General features: G+C 37.2%; 1 protein-coding gene across 1 annotated transcript in view; it reads left to right on the forward strand.

Moving 5' to 3' along the window:
* LOC128640069 (glycine N-acyltransferase-like) overlaps positions 1–26,086 on the forward strand; it is a 275,216-nt gene extending 249,130 nt beyond the window's left edge. The window contains exon 6 of the mRNA XM_053692394.1: positions 24,750–26,086. Coding sequence (XP_053548369.1) covers positions 24,750–25,179 — 430 coding nt within the window. The 3' untranslated portion in view covers positions 25,180–26,086. The remainder of the gene's footprint in view (positions 1–24,749) is intronic.
* Positions 26,087–26,863: the final 777 nt, after the last annotated feature.

Below are 26,863 nucleotides of genomic sequence, written 5' to 3' on the forward strand. Positions count from 1 at the left end.
TGGGCTAAATAGTTTAATTATATTTTTTTGAAAGTCCTCTTAGATCTGTTGAGATTTAGTAAGATTTGTGTGAAGTATCTTGTTCTATTGTTAACAAAGCACTGTTCATGTTCAATTATCAGTCCATATTTTGGTATTGGACTTAATATTGCTGGATAATTATAGACTGTTCTGGTATTGTCATTGAGTAAGGTTAATTTTTAGAGATATATTTTATGGGCTGTTTTATATAGAAAATTCTACCAGAATAAGCATATATAATTGATTCACAATCTACTTTTTATCTAAATATAATTCAAGGTGTCTATAAAGATAACTGATCAGAACAAGAAGGATTAAATATTAATTTTTAATAATATTATTGTTGTCCAACTTATAGATATATCAGTAGTGATACTTTGGAGTAGACAGCAGAGATTTGATATCTTACTGAAGTGTATTGACAAAGTTCTGCTATATTAATTGTAGATATCGCTGACAATAATTTTATACTGCTATTAATTATTAATATTCATAATTACAATACGTAACACATTGGAGGACACTCCTGAGACGTATCAACATAACTGGAGGTTACTGCTGAGATAATAATAAATGATATTTTAACCTAGGATAAACAACATTACTTGAGGCACTGCTCAAAGATCATTATTCTTTATCACATTGATATCACACATTTTTTAGTAAATAAAAATTATTATAAAAAAAAAAAAGATTTTTTTTGTGCCGTTAAAATTGTATTAGCATTTAAAGTTAACCAAATACTAAGCAAAAATTATATTTTCTGTTACTAGAAGTGAATCAATTGAATCTCTACCTAATATTGAAGTCAGGCAGAAATGCTTAAAACAGAAGCCATTACTCACCTTAAAAAATATATTAAGTATTAATTGTGAATTAGACCCTGATATTAAGATGCTTAAGACTAAGGCCAAAAAAAAATATTGCAAATAATATATGGTGTGGCAAAAGTGAAATATTTCAAGGGTTGTTAAAATTTGGCCAACCTCAGAAACAAAAAAAAACGCGATAAAATAATTTTCAAAACTTGGAGTCTGCTCCTCTATGTGAACGATGAAATGTCCAATAAGATTGAAGGACATAACTCACAATTGAGGGGGGGTGAAATGAGTCCAGGTTGAAATGGATAAGTTTGCTCAAAACATGGCCACCTTTCAAAAATATAACCTAAATCTAGTAGCCCAAATAGAAGGTTTAAATAAACAACTTGCAGAGAGCCAGGGAGAAAATTTCTTATTAAGAGAGAAATTTATAATAACAGAGTTAAGTTAAGTGAACTAATAAGGCAGTATAGCAATAATAAAAACCCTCCATTAATAGTGAAAATAATGAGGATAGTGCAGGTATTATAAAAACACTAAAATAATTTATGACAAATGAACTGTAGAACATTAGGGAAGAATTTATACAAAGGTCCCAGAGTGGCTGAGAAATACACTTCCCAAATAAGCAGCCACCTCATGTTTTAAATTCAGGGAATTCCTCCACCTCAGAGGGGGAGAGCAGCTCTAATAGTGAGTCAGAGGGCGGAGACAGCTACCCAGATAGCCCACATAATAATAAATAATAATATACGTAAGGGGTCTCCCCATAGTAAAAGTAGGGCAGTTAGGGGGCACTCGAGCCCCAAAAATAAGGTCCTTAGGAAGGCCCAAGATACATCTAATAAGGTATATGACACCCCTAAAATAATTACATTCTTAAGTGGTGCAGTATCTAAATTTTCCAAAAAGCGGAACACTATAATTGACCACTTAGAGGCCTATGAAAATGCTTTATCCATAATGAATGTTAAAAGTAGGCATTTAAAAACTACATTTCTGCCATGGGTATTTGAAGGTAAGCATCACAAATTCTTTGCTTCACTAAAGGATATGAATATTAATTCCTGGAGTGAAACAAAGCAACAGTGCAAAAAGGAGTTTGTTTTTTATTGCACGACCATTGCTGCTAAAGCGGCTGTATATGGTTTGAAATGTGGCCCCAATCAAAGCCCTATAGAATTACTTTCTGCGCTAAAAAGTGCGTACAGTATGGTCAAAGACTACCCCAAATTTGAGAGCTCAGAATTTGTGAATTTATTTTATGACCGACCGGACCTCACCGCTACTATAATAAAGTTATCAACCCCTAATCCGCCTCACTCCCGCCTCACTAACCCTATAATAAATAGTATTAACCCCTAATCTGTCCTCCCTAACATCACCGACACCTAACTTCAAGTATTAACCCCTAATCTGCCGACCGGACCTCACCGCTACTATAATAAATGTATTAACCCCTAAAGCTAAGTCTAACCCTAACACTAACACCCCCCTAAATTAAATATAATTTAAATCTAACAAAATAAATTAACTCTTATTAAATAAATTATTTCTATTTAAAGCTAAATACTTACCTGTAAAATAAACCCTAATATAGCTACAATATAAATTATAATTATATTGTAGCTATTTTAGGATTTATATTTACTTTACAGGCAACTTTGTATTTATTTTAACCAGGTACAATAGCTATTAAATAGTTAATAACTATTTAATAGCTACCTAGTTAAAATAATTACAAAATTACCTGTAAAATAAATCCTAACCTAAGTTACAATTAAACCTAACACTACACTATCAATAAATTAATTAAATAAATGAGCTACAATTATCTACAATTAAAGCTAACACTACACTATCAATAAATAAATTAAATACAAATAAATACACTAACTAAAGTACAAAAAATAAAAAAAGAACTAAGTTACAAAAAATAAAAAAAGAACTAAGTTACAAAAAATAAAAAAATATTTACAAACATTATAAAAATATTACAACAATTTTAAGCTAATTACACCTACTCTAAGCCCCCTAATAAAATAACAAAGCCCCACAAAATAAAAAAATGCCCTACCCTATTCTAAAATAAAAATAGAAAAGCTCTTTTACCTTACCAGCCCTTAAAAGGGCCTTTTGCGGGGCATGCCCCAAAGAATTCTGCTCTTTTGCCTGGAAAAAAAAATATACAATACCCCCCCCAACATTACAACCCACCACCCACATATCCCTAATCTAACCCAAACCCCCATTAAATAAACCTAACACTAAGCCCCTGAAGATCACCCTACCTTGTCTTCACCACGCCGGGTATCACCGATCGGTCCATAGGAGGCTCCGAAGTCTTCATCCAAGCCCAAGCGGGGGCTGAAGAGATCCATCATCGGGCTGAAGAGGTCCATCATCTGGCTGAAGTCTTGATCCAAGCAGCGGCTGAAGAAGTCCATCATCGGGCTGAAGTCTTGATCCAAGCGGCGGCTGAAGAAGTCCATCATCGGGCTGAAGTCTTCTATCAAGCGGCATCTTCAATCTTCTTTCTTCCGGATCCATCTTCATCCCGCCGACGCGGAACATCCATTCTGCCCGACGACTTCCCGATGAATGACGGTTCCTTTAAATTATGTCATCCAAGATGGCATCCCTCGAATTCCGATTGGCTGATAGAATTCTATCAGCCAATCGGAATTAAGGTAGGAAAATTCTGATTGGCTGATGGAATCAGCCAATCAGATTGAGCTCGCATTCTATTGGCTGTTCCAATCAGCCAGAATGCGAGCTCAATCTGATTGGCTGATTGGATCAGCCAATCGGATTGAACTTGAATCTGATTGGCTGATTCCATCAGCCAATCAGAATTTTCCTACCTTAATTCCGATTGGCTGATAGAATCCTATCAGCCAATCGGAATTCGAGGGACGCCATCTTGGATGATGTCATTTAAAGGAAACGTCATTCGTCGGGAAGTCGTCGGGCAGGATGGATGTTCCGCGTCAGCGGGATGAAGATGGATCCGGAAGAAAGAAGATTGAAGATGCAGCTTGATAGAAGACTTCAGTCCGATGATGGACTTCTTCAGCCGCCGCTTGGATCAAGACTTCAGCCCGATGATGGACTTCTTCAGCCGCCGCTTGGATCAAGACTTCAGCCCGATGATGGACCTCTTCAGCCCGATGATGGACCTCTTCAGCCCGATGATGGACCTCTTCAGCCCCCACTTGGGCTTGGATGAAGACTTCAGAGCCTCCTCTGGACCGATCAGTGAAACCCGGCGTGGTGAAGACAAGGTAGGAAGATCTTCAGGGGCTTAGTGTTAGGTTATTTTAAGGGGGGTTTGGGTTAGATTAGGGGTATGTGGGTGGTGGGTTTTAATGTTGGGGGGGTTGTATTTTTCTTTTACAGGCAAAAGAGCTGAATTCTTTGGGGCATGCCCCACAAAAGGTCCTTTTAAGGGCTGGTAAAGTAAAAGAGCTTTGAACTTTTTTAATTTAGAATAGGGTAGGGCATTTTTTTATTTTGTGGGGCTTTGTTATTTTATTAGGGGGCTTAGAGTAGGTGTAATTAGCTTAAAATTGTTGTAATATTTTTATAATGTTTGTAAATATTTTTTTATTTTTTGTAACTTAGTTCTTTTTTTATTTTTTGTAACTTAGTTCTTTTTTTATTTTTTGTACTTTAGTTAGTGTATTTATTTGTATTTAATTTATTTATTGATAGTGTAGTGTTAGCTTTAATTGTAGATAATTGTAGTTCATTTATTTAATTAATTTATTGATAGTGTAGTGTTAGGTTAAATTGTAACTTAGGTTAGGATTTATTTTACAGGTAATTTTGTAATTATTTTAACTAGGTAGCTATTAAATAGTTATTAACTATTTAATAGCTATTGTACCTGGTTAAAATAAATACAAAGTTGCCTGTAAAGTAAATATAAATCCTAAAATAGCTACAATATAATTATAATTTATATTGTAGCTATATTAGGGTTTATTTTACAGGTAAGTATTTAGCTTTAAATAGGATTAATTTATTTATTTCGTTAGATAAAAATTATATTTAACTTAGGGGGGTGTTAGTGTTAGGGTTAGACTTAGCTTTAGCGGCGAGGTCCGGTCGGCAGATTAGGGGTTAATACTTGAAGTTAGGTGTCGGCGATGTTAGGGAGGGCAGATTAGGGGTTAATAAAATTTATTATAGGGTTATTGAGGCGGGAGTGAGGCGGATTAGGGGTTAATAAATTTATGATAGTAGCGGTGATGTCCGGTCGGCAGATTAGGGGTTAATAATTGTAGGTAGGTAGCGGCGACGTTTGGGGTGGCAGATTAATGGTTAATAAATATAATGTAGGTGTCGGCTATGTTAGGGGCAGCAGATTAGGGGTACATAGGGATAACGTAGGTTGCGGCGGTGTGCGGTCGGCAGATTAGGGGTTAATTTTTTTTATTAGAGTGGCGGCGATGTGGGGGGGCCTCGGTTTAGGGGTACATAGGTAGTTTATGGGTGTTAGTGTACTTTAGAGCACAGTAGTTAAGAGCTTTATGAACCGGCGTTAGCCCAGAAAGCTCTTAACTCCTGGCATTTTGCTGCGGCTGGAGTCTTGTCGTTAGATTTCTAACGCTCACTTTAGCCAAGACTCTAAATACCAGCGTTAGAAAGATCCCATTGAAAAGATAGGATACGCAATTGGCGTAGGGGGATCTGCGGTATGGAAAAGTCGCGGCAGCAAAGTGAGCGTTAGACCCTTTCTTGACTGACTCTAAATACCAGCGGTAGGCCAAAACCAACGTTAGGAGCCCCTAACGTTGGTTTTGACGGCTAACGCCAAACTCTAAATCTAGGCCTAGATTTGGAGTTTGGCGGTAAAAGGGCTGTTAACGATCCGCGGGCTTTTTTCTGGCCGCACCATAAATTTAACTCTGGTATCGAGAGTTTAATCAAATGCTGCGTTAGGCTCCAAAAAAGGAGCGTAGAGCATTTTTACCGCAAATGCAACTCTCGATACCAGAGTTGCTTACGGACGCGGCCGGCCTCAAAAACGTGCTCGTGCACGATTCTCCCATAGGAAACAATGGGGCTGTTTGAGCTGAAAAAAAACCTAACACCTGCAAAAAAGCAGCGTTCAGCTCCTAACGCAGCCCCATTGTTTCGTATGGGGAAACACTTCCTACGTCTGCACCCAACACTCTAACATGTACCCCAAGTCTAAACACCCCTAACCTTACACTTATTAACCCCTAATCTGCCGCCCCCGCTATCGCTGACACCTGCATATTTTTTTTAACCCCTAATCTGCCGCTCCGTAAACCGCCGCAACCTACGTTATCCCTATGTACCCCTAATCTGCTGCCCTAACATCGCCGACCCCTATATTATATTTATTAACCCCTAATCTGCCCCCCTCAACGTCGCCGACACCTGCCTACACTTATTAACCCCTAATCTGCCGACCGGACCGCACCGCTATTATTAATCCACCTCACTAACCCTATCATAAATAGTATTAACCCCTAATCTGCCCTCCCTAACATCGCCGACACCTACCTTCAATTATTAACCCCTAATCTGCCGAGCGGACCTCACCGCTACTATAATAAATGTATTAACCCCTAAAGCTAAGTCTAACCCTAATACTAACACCCCCCTAAGTTAAATATAATTTACATCTAACGAAATTAATTAACTCTTATTAAATAAATGATTCCTATTTAAAGCTAAATACTTACCTGTAAATAAATCCTAATATAGCTACAATATAAATTATAATTATATTATAGCTATTTTAGGATTAATATTTATTTTACAGGCAACTTTTTAATTATTTTAACCAGGTACAATAGCTATTAAATAGTTAAGAACTATTTAATAGTTACCTAGTTAAAATAATAACAAATTTACCTGTAAAATAAATCCTAACCTAAGATATAATTAAACCTAACACTACCCTATCAATAAATTAATTAAATAAACTACCTACAATTACCTACAATTAACCTAACACTACACTATCAATAAATTAATTAAACACAATTCCTACAAATAAATACAATTAAATAAACTAGCTAAAGTACAAAAAATAAAAAAGAACTAAGTTACAAAAAATAATAAAATATTTACAAACATAAGAAAAATATTACAACAATTTTAAACTAATTACACCTACTCTAAGCCCCCTAATAAAATAACAAAGCCCCCCAAAATAAAAAATTCCCTACCCTATTCTAAATTAAAAAAGTTACAAGCTCTTTTACCTTACCAGCCCTGAACAGGGCCCTTTGCGGGGCCCTGTTCAGCTGATCGGAACAGCCAATAGAATGCAAGCTCAATCTGATTGGCTGATTGGATCAGCCAATCGGATTGAACTTGATTCTGATTGGCTGAATCCATCAGCCAATCAGAAAATTCCTACCTTAATTCCGATTGGCTGATAGAATCCTATCAGCCAATCGGAATTCGAGGGACGCCATCTTGGATGACGTCCCTTAAAGGAACCATCATTCGTCGGGAGACAACGGAAGAAGAGGATGGATCCGCGTCGCCTGCTTCAAGATGGACCCGCTCCGCACCAGATGGAAGAAGATCGAAGATGCCGCTTGGAGAAGATGTTTGCCGGTCCGGATGTCCTCTTCTTGCCGGATAGGAGGAAGACTTTGGAGCCTCTTCTGGACCTCTTCAGCACCGGATGATGGATCGCCAACCCCCGCTTGGGTTGGATGAAGATGTTGGAGCCAGGACGGATCGGTGAACCTGGTATGGTGAAGACAAGGTAGGAAGATCTTCAGGGGCTTAGTGTTAGGTTTATTTAAGGGGGGTTTGGGTTAGATTAGGGATATGTGGGTGGTGGGTTGTAATGTTGGGGGGGGGTATGGTATGTTTTTTTTTACAGGCAAAAGAGCTGAAATCCTTGGGGCATGCCCCGCAAAGGGCCCTGTTCAGGGCTGGTAAGGTAAAAGAGCTTGTAACTTTTTTAATTTAGAATAGGGTAGGGAATTTTTTATTTTGGGGGGCTTTGTTATTTTATTAGGGGGCTTAGAGTAGGTGTAATTAGTTTAAAATTGTTGTAATATTTTTCTTATGTTTGTAAATATTTTATTATTTTTTGTAACTTAGTTCTTTTTTATTTTTTGTACTTTAGCTAGTTTATTTAATTGTATTTATTTGTAGGAATTGTGTTTAATTAATTTATTGATAGTGTAGTGTTAGGTTAATTGTAGGTAATTGTAGGTAGTTTATTTAATTAATTTATTGATAGGGTAGTGTTAGGTTTAATTATATCTTAGGTTAGGATTTATTTTACAGGTAAATTTGTTATTATTTTAACTAGGTAACTATTAAATAGTTCTTAACTATTTAATAGCTATTGTACCTGGTTAAAATAATTAAAAAGTTGCCTGTAAAATAAATATTAATCCTAAAATAGCTATAATATAATTATAATTTATATTGTAGCTATATTAGGATTTATTTTACAGGTAAGTATTTAGCTTTAAATAGGAATCATTTATTTAATAAGAGTTAATTAATTTCGTTAGATGTAAATTATATTTAAGTTAGGGGGGTGTTAGTGTTAGGGTTAGACTTAGCTTTAGGGGTTAATCAATTTATTAGAATAGCGGTGAGCTCCGGTCGTCAGATTAGGGGTTAATAATTGAAGGTAGGTGTCGGCGATGTTAGGGAGGGCAGATTAGGGGTTAATACTATTTATGATAGGGTTAGTGAGGCGGGTTAGGGGTTAATAACTTTATTATAGTAGCGCTCAGGTCCGCTCGGCAGATTAGGGGTTAATAAGTGTAGGCAGGTGTCGGCGACGTTGAGGGGGGTAGATTAGGGGTTAATAAATATAATATAGGGGTCGGCGGTGTTAGGGGTAGCAGATTAGGGGTACATAGGGATAACGTAGGTGGCGGCGCTTTGCGGTCGGAAGATTAGGGGTTAATTATTTTAAGTAGCTGGCGGCGACGTTGTGGGGGGCAGGTTAGGGGTTAATAAATGTAATACAGGGGTCGGCGGGGTTAGGGGCAGCAGATTAGGGGTACATAAGTATAACGTAGGTGGCGGTCGGCAGATTAGGGGTTAAAAATTTTAATCGAGTGGCGGCGATGTGGGGGGAGCTCGGTTTAGGGGTACATAGGTAGTTTATGGGTGTTAGTGTACTTTAGGGTACAGTAGTTAAGAGCTTTATGAACCGGCGTTAGCCAGAAAGCTCTTAACTCCTGCTATTTTCAGGCGGCTGGAATTTTGTCGTTAGAGCTCTAACGCTCACTTCAGAAACGACTCTAAATACCAGCGTTAGAAAGATCCCATTGAAAAGATAGGATACGCAAATGGCGTAGGGGGATCTGCGGTATGGAAAAGTCGCGGCTGAAAAGTGAGCGTTAGACCCTTTAATGACTGACTCCAAATACCAGCGGGCGGCCAAAACCAGCGTTAGGAGCCTCTAACGCTGGTTTTGACGGCTACCGCCGAACTCCAAATCTAGGCCTAAGTATGCTAAATTAAACTTAAAACAGGAAGCTAGCTATATAAGCAAAGGTTTATTAGCGCAGATCGCTGAACCTAAAGTGATTAAATATCTTTCTTCCCAAGATCACTGGGTCTATGACCTAGATGATAAATTTGAAAGCCATAACATTACAGCTAAATGTTTATTATCTATTTCTATAGGTAATAAATCAGCAAAACACCTGTTTTTAGTTTTAAGTAATCGCCATAATCAAATATATATTGGCAACGATCTCTTACATAGATATGCCATACAAAGAGATTTGATTAACCTTTGCCTCTGGAGTAGGTTAAAGGGGGACCCCGAAGTATTTCAGGATGAAAATGCAGCCCTGAAATCAAACCAGCAAATGCCATATGCAGTGAATATGCAGGTGTCTAGTGATAGCATAATTCCTGCTGGGGCTGAAACATTCCTCTCATCCTTACAGGTAAAAAGAGGTCAGAAATTAAAAACTTCTGAAACACTAATATTCATCTCTCATAGAATGCAAAATCTGGGTATAACAATGACCAATACTCCTATGGTAAATATTGGAACTATTCCAATACATGTTATTGTGCATAACATGACCCCACAGGATATCACCTTGTCCAAGGGAACTACCATAGGATAGGCTCTAGAATCCAGTTACTACACTTTTGGATTCCAGAATAGTGTAATTGGACTAATACCTGAAGAATACTTAACTGAAGAACAGTTCTTAGCATCTATGCCAGAGGGATTGTTTACAATTCAGTCTATTTATCCCTTCAGCTCAGAGGAAGGCATCTGTAAAATTGAAGAAGCCTCCCTAGTATTTGATCAGCCGATCAAAGAGCAAGAATACCCCAATCCCAGAATCATGGGGGCAATGTAAATTATAATAAAGGGGATCTCACCTTTAGGTTGGAATAAGCCTATGAGATAGGACAGCCTGACATCTTTCCAGGATTTCAACAAGTAGTCAAAGAGCAAATCTCCTTAGCTAATAGCTATTCCAGTGATGATGAAAGCCGACAGCTACGAAAACTCCTGATGGAGTACAAGGATATTTTTGCTAGATATTCTTATGACTATGAGACTACAGACCTGCACATTGCAAGAATCCAAACTAATAGAAAAAACAAAGAAAGATGTGCTAGAAGCAGCAACACATCGGCCAGTACAGAGATATATATATAAAAAATAGTTGTAACCAATATTAAAACAATGCATACAGAGAAATTTATATAATCTCAACCACCAGTGGTATATGACACTAGTATTATCTAAAAAATGTCTATTAAGTACATATGCTAAAATAAGATTAAGCAGAAATTAATTAGGCAGGAATGCATATAAAATACATCATATAGAGGAAACAATCCTCTTTTATATAAAATTAAGCTTATAATTGCTGAAAAAGGCCAAGACAGCCGGTATTCCTATGTAAAAATATATTTTCAGTTCATCCAAATGATTGAAAAATCCTCTGGTATAAGACACAGTGTGCCACTCGTATCAGTTCTCAATAAATAAGTGGAGCCCCAATTAGTCTTCAAATCTGTACGTCCGTAAACATTACTACTTGCCTTTCTTAATATCGTATGAACCTTTAGGGGCTACAGGTAATCTTACCCCGCAAATAGAATTGCTCCTTACAGCTACTTTCCACCTCTTAATCTTACCCCGCAAATAGAATTGCTTGTTACGGCTACTTTCCACCTCCCAGTACCTTCCTGGAACCACTGTGGCGGTGTCCACCTCATGTGTATCTTCTCTCCTTTAATACTCTCACTTCCGGGTTCTGGTATCACCTGGGCAGGGTAAGCCAATCACTGAGTATTTTCCGATTGTAGACTTTCTGCGGGTGCTTGTGCAATATTCAAATGTCCCTTCTACTTCAGAAAGCGCTCTGCATGCAGGAATTTGTAAATTTGTAGATTTCAAGCAGGTCATATCTACGCATTTCAGCTTCCTTAGAAGCCTTTATCAAGATGACCTGTATAGTGTAAGGCTTACTTTTATAGACCAATGATTCTTTTGTGGGAGGGGTCAAACCAGATGTTTTGAGTTATTATTCAAAGTAACGGATTCTTATACTACAAAGTATCTGTCTTATGGCCAAAAAACATTCTAATGTATCCATAAAAAAGAGGAACATGATATAAAAAGAGACATAATAAAAAGGGTCATATTATAGAAATATATGATGAAAAAGGTAATATATAAGAATCCAAACAGATACCAATGCACCAACTGTCTTTGTTAAACAATACAGACTTCCTTTAGCCTCATATGATTCTCTTGCAGAAATCATAAGGAACCTGGAAGAAAGGGGTATCATCAGACAGGTGCATAGCTCTTCTTAAGCCCAATGGACAGTGGCGTTTGTGTGCTGACTTAAGACAGCTAAACAAACAAGTGTACATATCTGGCTGGCCTGTGCCATATATTGACCAGTGCCTAGCGCAGATGCAGGGATCCAAAATATTCACTGCCATTGATTGTGCACAGGGATATTGGACCATAAAGGTACATGAGCAGGACCAGTATAAGCTCGCATTCTCCTTTCAAAAGGTCCAGTATGCATTCCAAAGGCTCCCATTTGGATACATAAATTCACTTTCAGGACATGAATTTGCTGTATTCATGCATAAGGCTATGCCTGATGCACTGGAAAGGGGGATGTTATCCTATGATGATGATGTTTTGATCAAAAGTATAGACTTTGAAAAACCCATCAAAGAACTTAAACGTCCTTAGCCAATTTAAAAGGGCAGGTGTCAAATTATCCCTAAAAAAAAGCTAAATGATGCCGCACTCGTGTAAACTTCTTGGGACATGAAGTTACTTCTGAAGGGTTAAATCCTCATAAAAAAAAGGTGGAAGCTATATTAAATTCTAAGAACCAAACTAACTTAAAGGAATTGAGATCATTCCTGGGTATGACAAATTATTCTCGCAAATTTATTGATAATTATGCAGAATTAGAATGTAAAATGGCACTGGAGTGAGGCTCAAGAGACAGCCATCAGAGAGCTGAAGAGAAAACTCACTCAAGCACCTTGCTTAGCGTACCCTATCTACTTATAGATAGGTAATACAGATATAAGCATGATTACTGTTTTATACCAAAAGCATTATAATTTAAGCAAAGTCATTGCTTATGTGAGCAAAACTTTATCCCCAGTAGAAATAAAATTTAGTGATTGCAAAAAGGCCCTCTTATCTACTGTATGGGCTCTACAAAATTTCTGCAGCTATATACAGGGTGAGAAAGTTATTGTAGAAGCAGCCCACCAGCCTGTCCAATAGCCGCATAACAGCTTACAAGGCTGGCCTTTAAACATTTGCTATAAACAAAACAAAAAGAATCCAGTCGCACAGGGGCTTGCTGAGCTCCATGACTGTACTGCTAAAGATCAAGGGGAAGAGTTATTAGAAGATGATTTCCTGTAGAAACAATTGCTTTCCCCATATGAAATATACAATGATGACCATTGTCAAACATTAACTTGGGTATATGTTGATGGTTGTTCTTACCATGTCACTATTGATAATGAGCGCAGATTAGTCGCTGGCACTAGTATAACTTGGGCAAATGGATTCCCAAATATTTCTGCAGGTTTCAACATTGGACCAAGATCCAGTCAAGTTGCAGAACTCACTGCTGTTCTAAAAAAACATTGAAATAGCTATTGATCAAGGTATTCACAAATTTGTGATCATTACTGACTCAAATTATGTGCGTGACAGTTTCGTTGAATACCTGCCAGCTTGGAAAAGAAATGGCATGCAGAAAACGAACAACAAACCAGTCAAACATGGCAAGTTGTTGAGCGAAATTGATAAGTTAGTGGTGTCCAATGGTTTAACCACACACTGGAGAAAGACCAAGGGTCATTCCAGAATTCTAGGTCCTGATAAGGAAGGCAATGATCTTGCAGATTCATTAGCCAAACGAGGAGCCATAACTGGAGAGCTCCTCAATATTGACCACTTAAAGGGTGCAATTCAGGTAGAAGTCATTACCAGAAACCAGACTAAACAACAAAATGAGCCTAACCTGGTACAATGGAGTCAGGATTCTCATAGTGAGGACCTGATCACTAATTAAAAAGAAGACCCCATTATAGGTATCTTCTATTAACATATAGAAGATCCTAAAAACCACCCCATCTCAAAAGAAGATGTTATAGGCAAGGAAGATTTTAGAATCTTAATGAATTCCAAAGCACAATTAAAATTACAGGATGGTTTGTTAATCAGAACTTCCAAAACTGGTATCCAACAATGTTCAGAGTACCTACAAAGTTCAGAGGTCTCATGCTTCAACATACCCATGATGCTCCCACATCTGGTCATCTGGTCATGAAATATTGTGTGACAATGCCTTTTGGCCGCATATGTTGAAGGATGTTCAAACCTACTGTCAAAGTGGTTCAAACTGTCCACAGTTCAAACCCATTGCACTATAACACATCGATCGCCATTGTGGAAAAGTGGGATGGTAATGCCATGGTCAGATATCAAAATTGATTTTATTGGTCCAGTAACTAGGTCATCAAGAGGTAACAGATACATGTTGACAGTAGCATGCCTGTTTACTAAATGGGTAGAGTGCAGCAGTGCATCTAACAATAGTGCTGAAACATGCACAGCATTGCTCATCAACCACGTGTTTTCCATATTTGGTTTACCCCAGAGAATCAAATCCGATCAGGGAACCCACTTCACTAGTGAAGTGATGACCAAGATGTGAAAAATACTAGGGGCTAAAAGAAAGCTCCATATTGCATATAGAGCTGCCTCTAGTGGTGGTGTAGAGCATTACAACCAGTCCATTGTTAAAATCCTCAAAAAGTGTGTGAATGAAACAGGTAAGGATTGGGGTATAAAATTGCCTCTGGTCCTAATGGCATTAAGAGCAACTCCAAGTAGTGCTACTAATATGTCACCTTTTGAATTGATGATTGGTAAAAGAATGGTTGTACCTCAACATTTACTGTGCCGTACATCAGACCAGAACTTAATAAATGCCACTAATGCACATCTATATGTGAAGAACTTAAGGAAGCTTCTACAATATGCTTTTGCATTTGCTCAAAGCAACATAAAGAAGGCCGCAACCACCGCTAAAACTTATTATGATCTCAAAACGTCCAAAGAGAATATGAAATTAACAATAAAGTTTATCTTTATAACTTTGGAGAGAGATCAGGTTAAGGAGAAGAAATTTCTTCCATCATGGAAGGGTCCTTTTGTCATTACTGACAAAATATCTCCAGTTGCCTATACAATTAGGATACCTAAAAATAATACCTTTATGGATAAATGGGTCCATATTAACCAGTTGTGAGCATGCCATGCTAGATCCCAACTAGAAGCTATAGAGGGAGAATGAAGTGTCATATCCCCAAATGCACTAAAGAAGTATTGTAGTTTAAACAGAGAGAAAGGAACAACATTTAGAGAAAGCTAAAGAAAATATTTACAATTTATCCAATACTGAATTAACTAATTCAGATCTATTGTTGTTAAACAAAGGGCTCAAATTTGCCCCTAAACAACTTCCAAATAAATTTGAGACTTACATTGACCTTCAAAAATTTGTACGCAAATTAAACCTCAAGAGGTACAATGCAAAGACCAGTAAGACATACAAAGTGGTAAACATGAAAGACCAAACTGAAAATATTTGGGATAAAAAAGATGTTGAAACTTTAAGGATACTTAATGAGTTAAAAGACACAAAAGAGGTAGAAAATGGTGTTAACCCAGAGTTGGAGGATTTGTTAGAATTGAGTTTACACGATACAGAGGTTGAAATTAAACATAGTAATTTTAAACGTACATCATCCTTTAACCCTACGTCCACACAAGGAGAATACATTCCAGTGTTCAATACACTAATGACTGAAGAATTAAATAAATATTTTGATTCAGGTACCTTTAAGAACAAATTTAAATTCAAAGATAATCTAAACCAGCAGGAAAGAATATCTCTCAATAAGTTGAAAAATGATAAACAGTTGGTCATAAGACAGGCAGATGAGGGCGGGGGGATTATTGTCCAGAATAGGGGAGATTATTTAAATGAAGCTTTTAGACTTTTGGGAGATACACAAACGTATGAAAAATTATGCAGAGATCCCACAGTCGAATACAATAAACAGCTGTTAAACATCTTGAGTGAAGCCAAAAATGAATCAATCCTGAACAATGATGAATTTGGATTTATATATAATCCTCATCCAAAAATACCTATCTTTTATCATATTCCCAAACTACATAAAGACCCCTGTAATCCCTCTGGTCGCCCCATCATTTCCGGAGTAGAGTCCATTACTAGTAATTTATCGACCTATATCGATTTCTTTATGCAGCCAATTGTGAAAAAGATCAAATCTTATATTAAGGATACGTTGGATGTTATCACACAGTTAGAAGGTTTAATTTGGAAAGAGGACTATGTGTGGATAACATGCGACGTATCTTCTTTGTACACTAGTATTCCCCATAAAGAAGGAATAGAAGCTTTTAATATTGCTGGTGCAAATAGTGGCATATCAAACAAACATCTGGAGTTTTTAATTAAAGTGATAGACTTTATACTAAGTAAGAATTACTTTAACTTCCAGGGTAACTTCTACAGACAGATCCAAGGGACGGCCATGGGTACTCCGATGGCGCCCTCTTATGCCAATATATACATGGCCCAGTTTGAGGATGTGAAAATATGGAACAATAATCCCTTTGCAAAGTATATCGTCAAGTATCTGAGATACATTGACGATATTATAATTATTTGGCAAGGAGAAGAAATATTGGCTACAGAATGTATTAATTATATGAATACCAATACGTTTAATTTAACATTTACCAGTAAAATGTCAAAAGTTAGTATTGAATTCTTGGACGTGGAATTTTTTAGTGAGGGCACCCCGAACACCATAATGGTAAAAAATTTCCGCAAACCCACTGACAGTAACGGATTCTTAAATGCCAATAGTGGCCATAAGAGATCATGGATACAAAATATCCCATATGGGCAGTTTCGTAGGGTACGTAGAAACTGTACCAAAATAGAGGATTTCAGTAAGGAAGCCAATGTGTTAGAAAAGAAGTTCCTAGAGAAGGAGTATGACAAGAATCTGATAACAGAAGCAAGAAATAGAAATACAGTGTGCAGTAGAGATGTTCTTTTATGCCCTAAGGAGAGAATAATTAGTGAAGAGTCTGAGCATAATACAATCAGGTTTATAACCACGTATAATGAAGGTGCTGGTTTCTTTAAGAGAATCCTGAACAAACATTGGGGTATCCTGCAGGCAGACCCCCTACTGAGGGATGCAATTAATGATAAACCCAACATTGTTTATAAGAAAAATAGGAACCTCAAGAATATCCTAGCCCCCTCCAAATTGTCTATGTTAGAAAGTAATAAACAACGGGGCCTGGGAACATTAGACCTTTGGGCGAAAGGGAAACCAGGGACCTTTAAATGTGGTCGAAAAAACTGTTGCATGTGCCCCCTAATTTGGAATAGGGACTCCATTAAGGACACTAGTTGTTCCAAAACATTTCCCATTAATTCACGAGGTACCTGTCAATCCACATATGTGGTATATAGCTTAACGTGCAAATGTGGGTGTGTCTATGTAGGGAGGACAAAAAGGAAAGTGAAACGTAGATGTTATGAGCACATTCACAACATAGAACAAGGCCTCAAGACACATAGTGTGTCCGATCACTTTCGAGTGTTTCATAACAAAGACCCCAATAGCCTTAAAATCAGTATCTTAGAAACAGTATCTGTGACTACTAACCCTCATCAAAGATTAACGGAATTGAGAAAAAGAGAAACAAAGTGGATCCAAGCTTTAGATTGTTTGGCCCCAAAAGGGTTAAATATAGATTTGGACCTCCAAGCATTCATGATTTAATTTCGTGAAATAAATAAGATGAAATAATTCCTATAAGGGTAAAATAGATCCATGCAAGTAACAATGATTTTAATTAGAATAAAATAATAATTATTAATTAATTTTTTAAACAATATCCTTTATTATTATTTTTAAATCTTGCCAATCAATGTTTTTTAAAAAAGCAATTAATAATAATTTTCTTTATATAAATTTTTAGGTTAGCACATATTGCCCAAGTATCAGGATTGGTGTTGGTACATCGCTATTACCAGTAATAGGAGGCAATAGAAGGGAGAAGGTATTGTTAATATTGCTTTAAGAAAATGTTAATATCCCCGTAAGAACATTTAGCAAAGTGTATTTTAGGTAGAAGCCTCACAGCCGTTATGTTTAAGCAAGATATTATGATAAGTTGGTGTTTATATGTTTCGATTTATTTATGTACCATTCATGTATATGCATTAGGCTTAATAGTAAAATGTATATTAGGCAAACAGTTGTTCTGAATGAAAATAATAGTGTGGAGACCGGCGGCTCCAATCTGACTCACCGTAGCAGAGAGACATGGATTGAGAGTGGGTGTGTCAGATTGGCGCTCGCGATTGGTCCATTTTCCAACCTATGGAAATGTAGCTGGAGTTTTAAGAAGAGGATCCCCGCGAACTAGGACATTAAACCCGGAGTCTTGAGAAAGTCCCGATAAAGAGGACGAAACGCGTAGACTGTATAAAGGGACACTGTTGAAGACATTAATACTTATTGCTTTTACAAGTACTTTTTACTTTTTACTATTAACTATTTGGTTATTAACACCTACACCTAAGCCTGCGGACTTCCCGGAGACGCCATATCTGAATCCAGCGTGGAGGGCTATCAGAGAGATTGCGGTCCAGTGGATTGTTAAACCTAAAGGCTTGAATATTGCTAACTTCTTGTAAGTGCAATTTGTTTTTAGCGCTCGATAAAGTAATAAAACTTTTACCTTGAGTTGCGGTTGCGCTCTGTTCTTTTCTTGTGTTCACAGCTACCAGTTGTTTGGGCGCTCTTCAGCGTCCAACGATCAGTAAAGCAGCACCGCTCTCTGCCACAGAGTCAGGAGGATTTTCATTCAAGCACCAGAACATTTAATAGATTTTACCATACTCCTGGGGACATCGAGGTGAGATAGGTAGCATTTTAAAGCTATCGTATTCAGTTATTTTATGTCAATAATAGTTTAGTACCGTGTAACACTTGGAATTCAATTGATTTTTAATATTGTATATTGTGAATGTTGTCTATGGGTGTTATTTATAGGTATTATTGATAAAAAATAGGTGATAAAAAATAGGTGATACTCCTTGCCTGGAATGATATAGTTTATGCCTGGAATGTATATGTAAAGTTAAATAGTCAAAATTGAAATTGGTATAAAGAACGATACTGAGAGTACATCTATATAACAAGGAGTGCTTAGTGTTCAGCTCATTTAGATTATTCACATTGTGAATCTTGTTTTATTCTTTAAGCTTGTAACCAGTTAAGTGTGCAGAGTACAGCCAGATACAAAATAGCGGGTATTAGTCTCTGCAGCGGTGGTCAGTTAGCGCAGTGTTAGGGTAACAGTGTAGTTTAAAGATGCCTAGCTAACGAGCATAAATAGGAGGATTGAAAAAATGAAGGGACTCTCTTCATAGTAAGACTGTCTATGATGCATACTGTCAGTACACTCACCAAGTACCACTGACTTTAAAGGGACACTCAGGTTTTATTAACTTTTCATGATTCAGATACAGCATGTAATTTTAAACAACTTTCCAATTTACTTCCATTAGAAAAAATGTGCACAGTCTTTTATATTTACACTTTTTTGAGTCACCAGCTCCTACTGAGCATGTACAAGAACTCAGACTATACGTATATGCATTTGTGATTGGCTGATTGCTATCACATGGTACAGGGGAAAAAAATGGAAATATACATAACTTTGAAATGTGTTAAAAAAGAATCTACTACTCATTTGAAATTCAGAGTAAATGCTATTGTATTGTCTTGTTATCTTGCATTTGTTGATTATGCAAATCTGCTGTGTTTACTGGTCCTTTAAGCCAATTCCAATACATGTGTCCTACATATATTAAAATTGGAAGGGGTAATTTTGTCTGGGTACCTGTGAAGTAACATTGAATAAACTACACATGTTTCACAATTTAATATTTCATGTCAGCTAATATTTCCCCTAACATGAGTTGAGTGGGCAATAGCCACAACAGACCAAACCACTGTTTCCTGATTACAGAACATCAGAGAACAAAAGGAACAAACATTTGTGTAGATAAATAGATAGGTCTTTTCAAAGGAATTTTATCACATGGCGCCTTCAGATCTAAAAAGCCCATATTTAGAGTTTCCTGCCCTAATAAAGGTCCAAATAGATAATGAACCCATGAGGGGACAGTAGTCAGGCAGTCTAGAACTGACCTTTGAATCTCAGGGGATGCAGGATTTGACACTTGTATGATATACAAATGTTGGGTACCTCTGAAAATCCAATACACAAAATGATGTCTGAAAGAGACACTGGCAACTGAAGGCCTAATACACATGATGCTGGCTAGCAGAAACATATGTTAAAGTACACTTTCAAACACATGTTTATATTGTAACTTTGAAATTCATTTTAAAGTACAAATTGTCTGCAATCTGAAGAAATATTTAATATTACAGGGCTTTGCAAAAGAGTACCAACAAATAAGATTGCCTTTGGTAATATATTATATTGGATAAGTATCTGTGGTGAATTTGGAATGTTTTGACGTATTTCAAAATAAATAACATTTCCCAGGAATCTAATAAGCCTTACAGGGAAGAACCTGGTGGGAAGACGAGGTTTCTAAATAAATACAGATACTGTAAGTTAGCATATAAATGTGTCATAGATTTGAGCCCATGGCCTCTATTTATCAAGCTGTCTACTTACCTGCATTCGACGGCCCCAATACGCTCGCCTAAGATTGCCTAACATCGCTGAATACGTTCGCCAAATTTATCAAGAAACCTGTCAAAAAGCCGCGCACCAAGTGTGGTGCGATGAGCAGCGGACTGTTGTTAACTAACAGTCATCGATCTCGTTGCTCTTCGGATTATTCGCAGCTTTCTTGCTATACTGTCACTAAGCACCCACACTATACTATACTGTTTTACTCCCTAAACCGCCGCTCCCGGAGCCCCCCGCAACTAAATAAACTTATTAACCCCTAAACCGCCGCTCCCAGACCCCGCCGCAACTATAATAAATATATTAACCCCTAAACCGCCGCTTCCGGACCCCGCCGCTACCTACATAAAGTTATTAACCCCTAAACCGCCGCTCCCGGAGCCCGCCGCCAACTACATTATATATATTAACCCCTATCCTGCCCTCCTACACCGCCGCCACTATAATAAAGTTATTAATCCCTAAACCTTAGTCTAACCCTAACCCTAACAACCCCTAACTTAAATATAATTTAAATACATCTAAATAAATATTACTATTATTAACTAAATTATTCCTATTTAAAACTAAATACTTACCTATAAAATAAACCCTAAGATAGCTACAATATAATTAATAATTACATTGTAGCTATTTTAGGATTTATTTTTATTTTACAGGCAAGTTTGTATTTATTTTAACTAGGTACAATGGTTATTAAATAGTTATTAACTATTTAATAACTACCTAGCTAAAATAAATACAAAATTACCTGTAAAATAAAACCTAACCTAAGTTACAATTACATCTATCACTACACTATCATTAAAATAATTACATAAATTAACTACAATTAAATAAAACTAATTACAATTAAATAAAATTAACTAGAGTACAAACCCCCCCCCACTAAATTACAGAAAATAAAAAAACTTACAAGAATTTTAAACTAATTACACCTAATCTAATCCCCCTAATAAAATAAAAAAGCAACACAAAATAATAAAATTCCCAACCCTATACTAAATTACAAATAGCCCTTAAAAGGGCCTTTTTGCGGGGCATTGCCCCAAAGTATTCAGCTCTTTTACCTGTAAAAAAAGAAATACAACCCCCCAACATTAAAATCTACCACCCACACACCCAACCCTACTCTAAAACCCACCCAAACCCCCCTTAAAAAAACCTAACACTAACCCCCTGAAGATCACACTACCTTGAGCCGTCTTCACCCAGCTGGGCACAAGTAGACCTCCAGAGGGGAAGAAGTCTTCATCCGATCCAGGCAGAAGAGGACATCCAGACCGACAGAGGACATCCAGACCGGCAGAAGTCTTCATCAAGGCGGCATCTTCTATCTTCATCCATCTGACGCGGAGCATCCTCTTCCATCGACGTCCTAACGAAGAATGAAGGTTCCTTTAAATGACGTCATCCAAGATGGCGTCCCTTGAATTCAGGATTGAGCTTGCATTCTATTGGCTGATTGGAACAGCCAATAGAATGCGAGCTCAATCCTATTGGCTCAATCCTATTGGATTCAAATCAAGGGATGCCATCTTGGATGACGTCGATGGAAGAGGATGCTCCGCGTCGGATGGATTAAAGATGGACCCGCTCCGCTCCGGATGGATGAAGATAGAAGATGCTGCCTGGATGAAGACTTCTGCCGGTCTGGATGTCCTCTTCTGCCCGGATCAGATGAAGACTTCTTCCCCTCTGGAGGTCCACTTGTGCCTGGCTGGGTGAAGACGGCTCAAGGTAGGGTGATCTTCAGGGGGTTAGTGTTAGGTTTTTAAGGGGGGTTTGGGTGGGTTTTAGAGTAGGGTTGGGTATGTGGGTAGTGGGTTTTAATGTTGGGGGGGTTGTATTTCTATTTTTACAGGTAAAAGAGCTGATTACTTTGGGGCAATGCCCCGCAAAAGGCCCTTTTAAGGGCTATTTGTAATTTAGTATAGGGTAGGGATTTTTATTATTTTGGTGGACTTTTTTATTTTATTAGGGGGCTTAGATTAAGTGTTATTAGTTTAAAATTCTTGTAATTTTTTTTTTATTTTCTGTAATTTAGTGGGGAGGTTTTTGTACTTTAGTTTATTTTATTTAATTGTAGGTAATTTTAGCTAATTAATTTAATTTATTTAATTGCAGTGTTAGGTGTAATTGTAACTTAGGTTAGGGTTTATTTTACAGGTAAATTTGTATTTATTTTAGCTAGGTAGTTATTAAATAGTTAATAACTATTTAATAACTATTGTACCTAGTTAAAATAAATACAAACTTGCCTGTAAAATAAAAATAAATCATAAAATAGCTACAATGTAATTACTAATTATATTGTAGTTATCTTATGGTTTATTTTATAGGTAAGTATTTAGTTTTGAATAGGAATAATTTAGTTAATAATAGTAAATTTATTTAGATTAATTTAAATAATATTTAAGTTAGGGGGGTGTTAGGGTTAGGGTTAGACTTAGGTTTAGGGGTTAATAAAATTAATATAGTGGCGGTGGTGTAGGGGGGGCAGATTAGGGGTTAATAAATAAAATGTAGGTGGCGGCGGTGTAGGGGCGGCAGATTAGGGGTTAATAAATATAATGTAGGTGGCAGCAGGGTCCGGGAGCAGCGATTTAAGGGTTAATAAGTTTATTAGAGTGGCGGTAGGCTCCGGGAGTGGCGGTTTAGTGGTAAATAAGTATAAAGTAGGTGGTGGCAGTGTAGGGGTGGCAGATTAGGGGTGTTTAGACTTGGGGTACATGTTAGGGTGTTAGGTGTAGACATTTCCCATAGGAATCAATGGAATATCGGGCAGCAGCGAACATGAGCTTTCACTGCTGTCAGACTCCCATTGATTCCTATGGCATCCGCCGCCTCCAGGGCGGCGGATTGAAAACCAGGTACGCTGGGTCGGAAAAGTGGCGAGTGTACCTGGTAGGAGCTTGATAACTTCAAAAAGTAGTCAGATTGTGCCAAACATGCATTCGGAACATCTGGAGTGACGTAACCATCGATCTGTGTCGGACTGAGTCCAGCGGATCGTATGTTATGTCACTAAATTCTACTTTTGCCGGTCTCTTGCCTTTGATAACTAAGGCGAATCAGGCTTGCCACAAATATGCTGCGGAATTCCAGCGTATTTGTGGTTGACAGCTTGATAAATAGAGGCCCATGTCTTAAACACTGTTGAGACATGTATTCATCAATAACTATAATGCTCATCTATACATGATATAAGATGTTAACTGGGAATAGAAATATGTACCAGTATAACAAATGAACTGATATACAAAATAAGTTAGATATACATATATCTATTACTGGTTTATACTACTAGTCCCTTATAAAAATTTTACTTTTAAACACATCTTTTAAAATATTATACATAGTATATCATGTTTAGTAAAAAAATATTAAATGGTCCCATACATGTTGGACATATTGGTTGCTGATATTGGAAATTATAAGTGTATTTAATGAACACTTAAAAACATATAAATTAAGCTGTAGCAAGTTCTGCTATATTAATTGTAGATATCGCTGAGAATAATGTTATACTGCCATTAATTATTAATATTCATAATTACAATACTCAACACGTTGTAGGACACTCCTGAGACGTATCAACATAACTGGAGGTTACTGCTGAGATAATAATAAATTGTATAGTAATCTAGGATAAACAACATTATGAAGCAGAGGTCTAAAGACTGCTGCTCCATAACTTGTCTGTCTGCTCTGAGCCCGCGGACAGAAATCAACCCGATCGGATACGATCAGGTTGATTGACACCCCCTGCTAGAGAATCTGCAGAGGGCGGCATTGCACCAACAGTTCACAAGAACTGCAGGTGCAATGATAAATGCCAGCAGTGTATGCTGTCGGCATTTATCGATGTGCGGCGGACAAGATATGCTACTTCGTATCATGTCCACTCGCACATTGATAAATATGCCCCACAAGCTGGTCTCAACAAATATTGATTTGATTTTTATTTTTCTTCTGTTCACCAACTTTGCATTTTGTTAATTGATAAAAATAAACTAACATTTCATTTTTTAAAAGCATTCTTACTTTACAGCATTTTATCATGCCTGCCTAAAACTTTTGAACAGTACATTTAGATATATATTATTATCAATTTATTGCTCCAACCAGCAAATCATTATTTATGGCTTTTGGCCTTACCAATTAAGATGTATTATTGCCCACTTTTCTTTCAAAAATTGCTTTCACAAAATGAATATGTCAGATGTGATGTTCCATAGGGAATTTGCTATGATTGCAAAATGTAAAATATTCCAGGTAAAATATTTCAGTTAAAAATAAGATACTGTGAAATGTGGGTGTTTGTGTTCATTTTCCATGGATAGACCATTTTAAGTCTTTGTATAGATACTTTCAATTATTATCAGTGCACATAGAGCCCCTCAGTTGTACTTGTCCAATTAGCATCAAACTGCTAGTCCTTCCTAATATATTTATAGAAGTACAAATCATACATTTCTAGCGGGTCTCAAGTAGAGTCAGTTTTTTTCAGTTTCCCCCTTTCTTTCCTCCTTCTACAGACAAAATAAATTGCAGATTTCTTCCTTGTCATTCAATGAAGCATCCGTCGTTAATGCAAACTGGAAGTATGGAGGTAACAAGCATAGTCTGCATTATGTGCAGCGCTGTATACAAAATGTACCAACAGTCTGTGCCCGAGAAAAGGATGGTGGTCTGCCTGTCTCATGGACATTGTGTGATCCGACTTCAGCATTCGGCATGGGGTATACACTCCCTGCCTACAGAAACCGTGGAATAATCTTCCCAATTATAGTTGCAATGGCTACTATAAATTATAAGAGGGGTACACCAATCTTCTGTGAGATATCCCCTGAAAACAAAATAAGCCATAAAGCTCTTTTAAGGACAGGGTTCAAACAACAGAGTATATCATGCATGTGGGAATTCAGTCCCTTTAAGGCAAAACAGCGTGGGCTGCTTGCTGCCTAGATTTAAAGAGCCAGCCTCTGATTGTTAAAACTCCCACCTCGAAGGCACAGGTGTGGGAGTCCCTATATAAGGCTGCTCAGTACATCACTCTGTACTGAGTTATTGCCTAAGAAGGTCCTCTGTTAACTGGTTCCTGCTCTTTATCTGAGGGTCCCTACTTCAAAAGTGCTTATTCTACTGCTGAGACCAAAGACCTCTGCTATGATACTTGTGTATGCTTAACCTACTGCTAAGACCAATGACCTCTGCTGTGATACTTGGGTATGCTTATCCTATTGCTGAGACCAAAGACCTCTGCTGTGATACTTGTGTATGCTTATCCTACTGCTAAGACCAATGACCTCTGCTGTGATACTTGGGTATGCTTATCCTATTGCTGAGACCAAAGACCTCTGCTGTGATACTTGTGTATGCTTATCCTACTGCTGGGACCAATGACCTCTGCTGTGATACTTGGGTATTCTTATCCTACTGCTAAGACCAATGACCTCTGCTGTGATACTTGAGTATGCTTATCATATTGCTGAGATCAAAGACCTCTGCTGTGACACTTTCATATGTTTATCCTACTGCTGAGACCAAAGACCTCTGCTGTTATACTAGGGTATGCTTATCTTTTTCTGCTTAGATCAAAAGGCCTCTGCTGTGAAACCTATGTATGCTTTCTTGTTGTTGGTCATTTCCCCCCCCAGCATTATATTAAGTTTTTATTGATGGAAATTGTTATTTTAACAGAACTTAGTTGCAAAAAGATGTATAATATTAACATAATATTAGATACATATGAGATGAAATGCTGAATATTTCAATACTAAGAATTTTACCCTTTTATTGTTTGTTCACTAACTGTATTATCTATTGTTTCTGTTTCTAATCTTTCTTGCATAAATTATTAGATTTGCTCTGACTATATTTTTTATTGAGGTTTTTAGAAGCATTTACAAAACAACTAACATTATCTTAACTTAAGAGATACAAATGTTGAAACAAATTTCACATTAGTAAAATGGTGTACATTCTTAAATACATACAGATTCAATATTAAATTGGCAAATATAGCTGAAACCTCCTTTTTTATAATTATAAAAACCTCCTCAGGTACTAATAGGCCACTCTTGGACTCATATAAAACAACAATGCTCAATGGAGGTTAGTTAGTTAAAATTATAGCCACTCTTGATAGAGCAAGAAACAATAGGTCTATACACACACACACACACACAAACACACACATATATATGTATATTGCTGGCAGCAAAGTTGTAGGACCAGCACACCTTTAAATGTATAAATGTCCAGTAAATAACAAGGTGGGTGCAAACAAATATAGAGCCAAACCCCTTAGCTCCAAGGTAATAGATTTCCAGAAGAAAATGTTGCACTCTCAAATGTTGAAGTGAAAAAACCTTTATTATGTGAACAGCAACGTTTCGGGGCACCTGCCCCTTTGTCAAGCTAAAAATGTAATGCACATACAGACAATATATAGCAATACTAATTAAAACAAGGACCAATGGGAACACACATGATGGGTGGGGTTATAGACAATCTCACATGAGGAACTACAACAACATATTAACCCTATACTGCCCTTTTTAATGAGTACCAGAGGGCCTAGATTAAGAGCAACATGAAAGGAACAAGAATTTGCACAGCCACATAAAACATATCACTCCCTTATATA

This window comes from Bombina bombina, chromosome 9 (assembly GCF_027579735.1).
Source record: "Bombina bombina isolate aBomBom1 chromosome 9, aBomBom1.pri, whole genome shotgun sequence".
NCBI classification, from domain to species: Eukaryota; Metazoa; Chordata; class Amphibia; order Anura; family Bombinatoridae; genus Bombina; species Bombina bombina.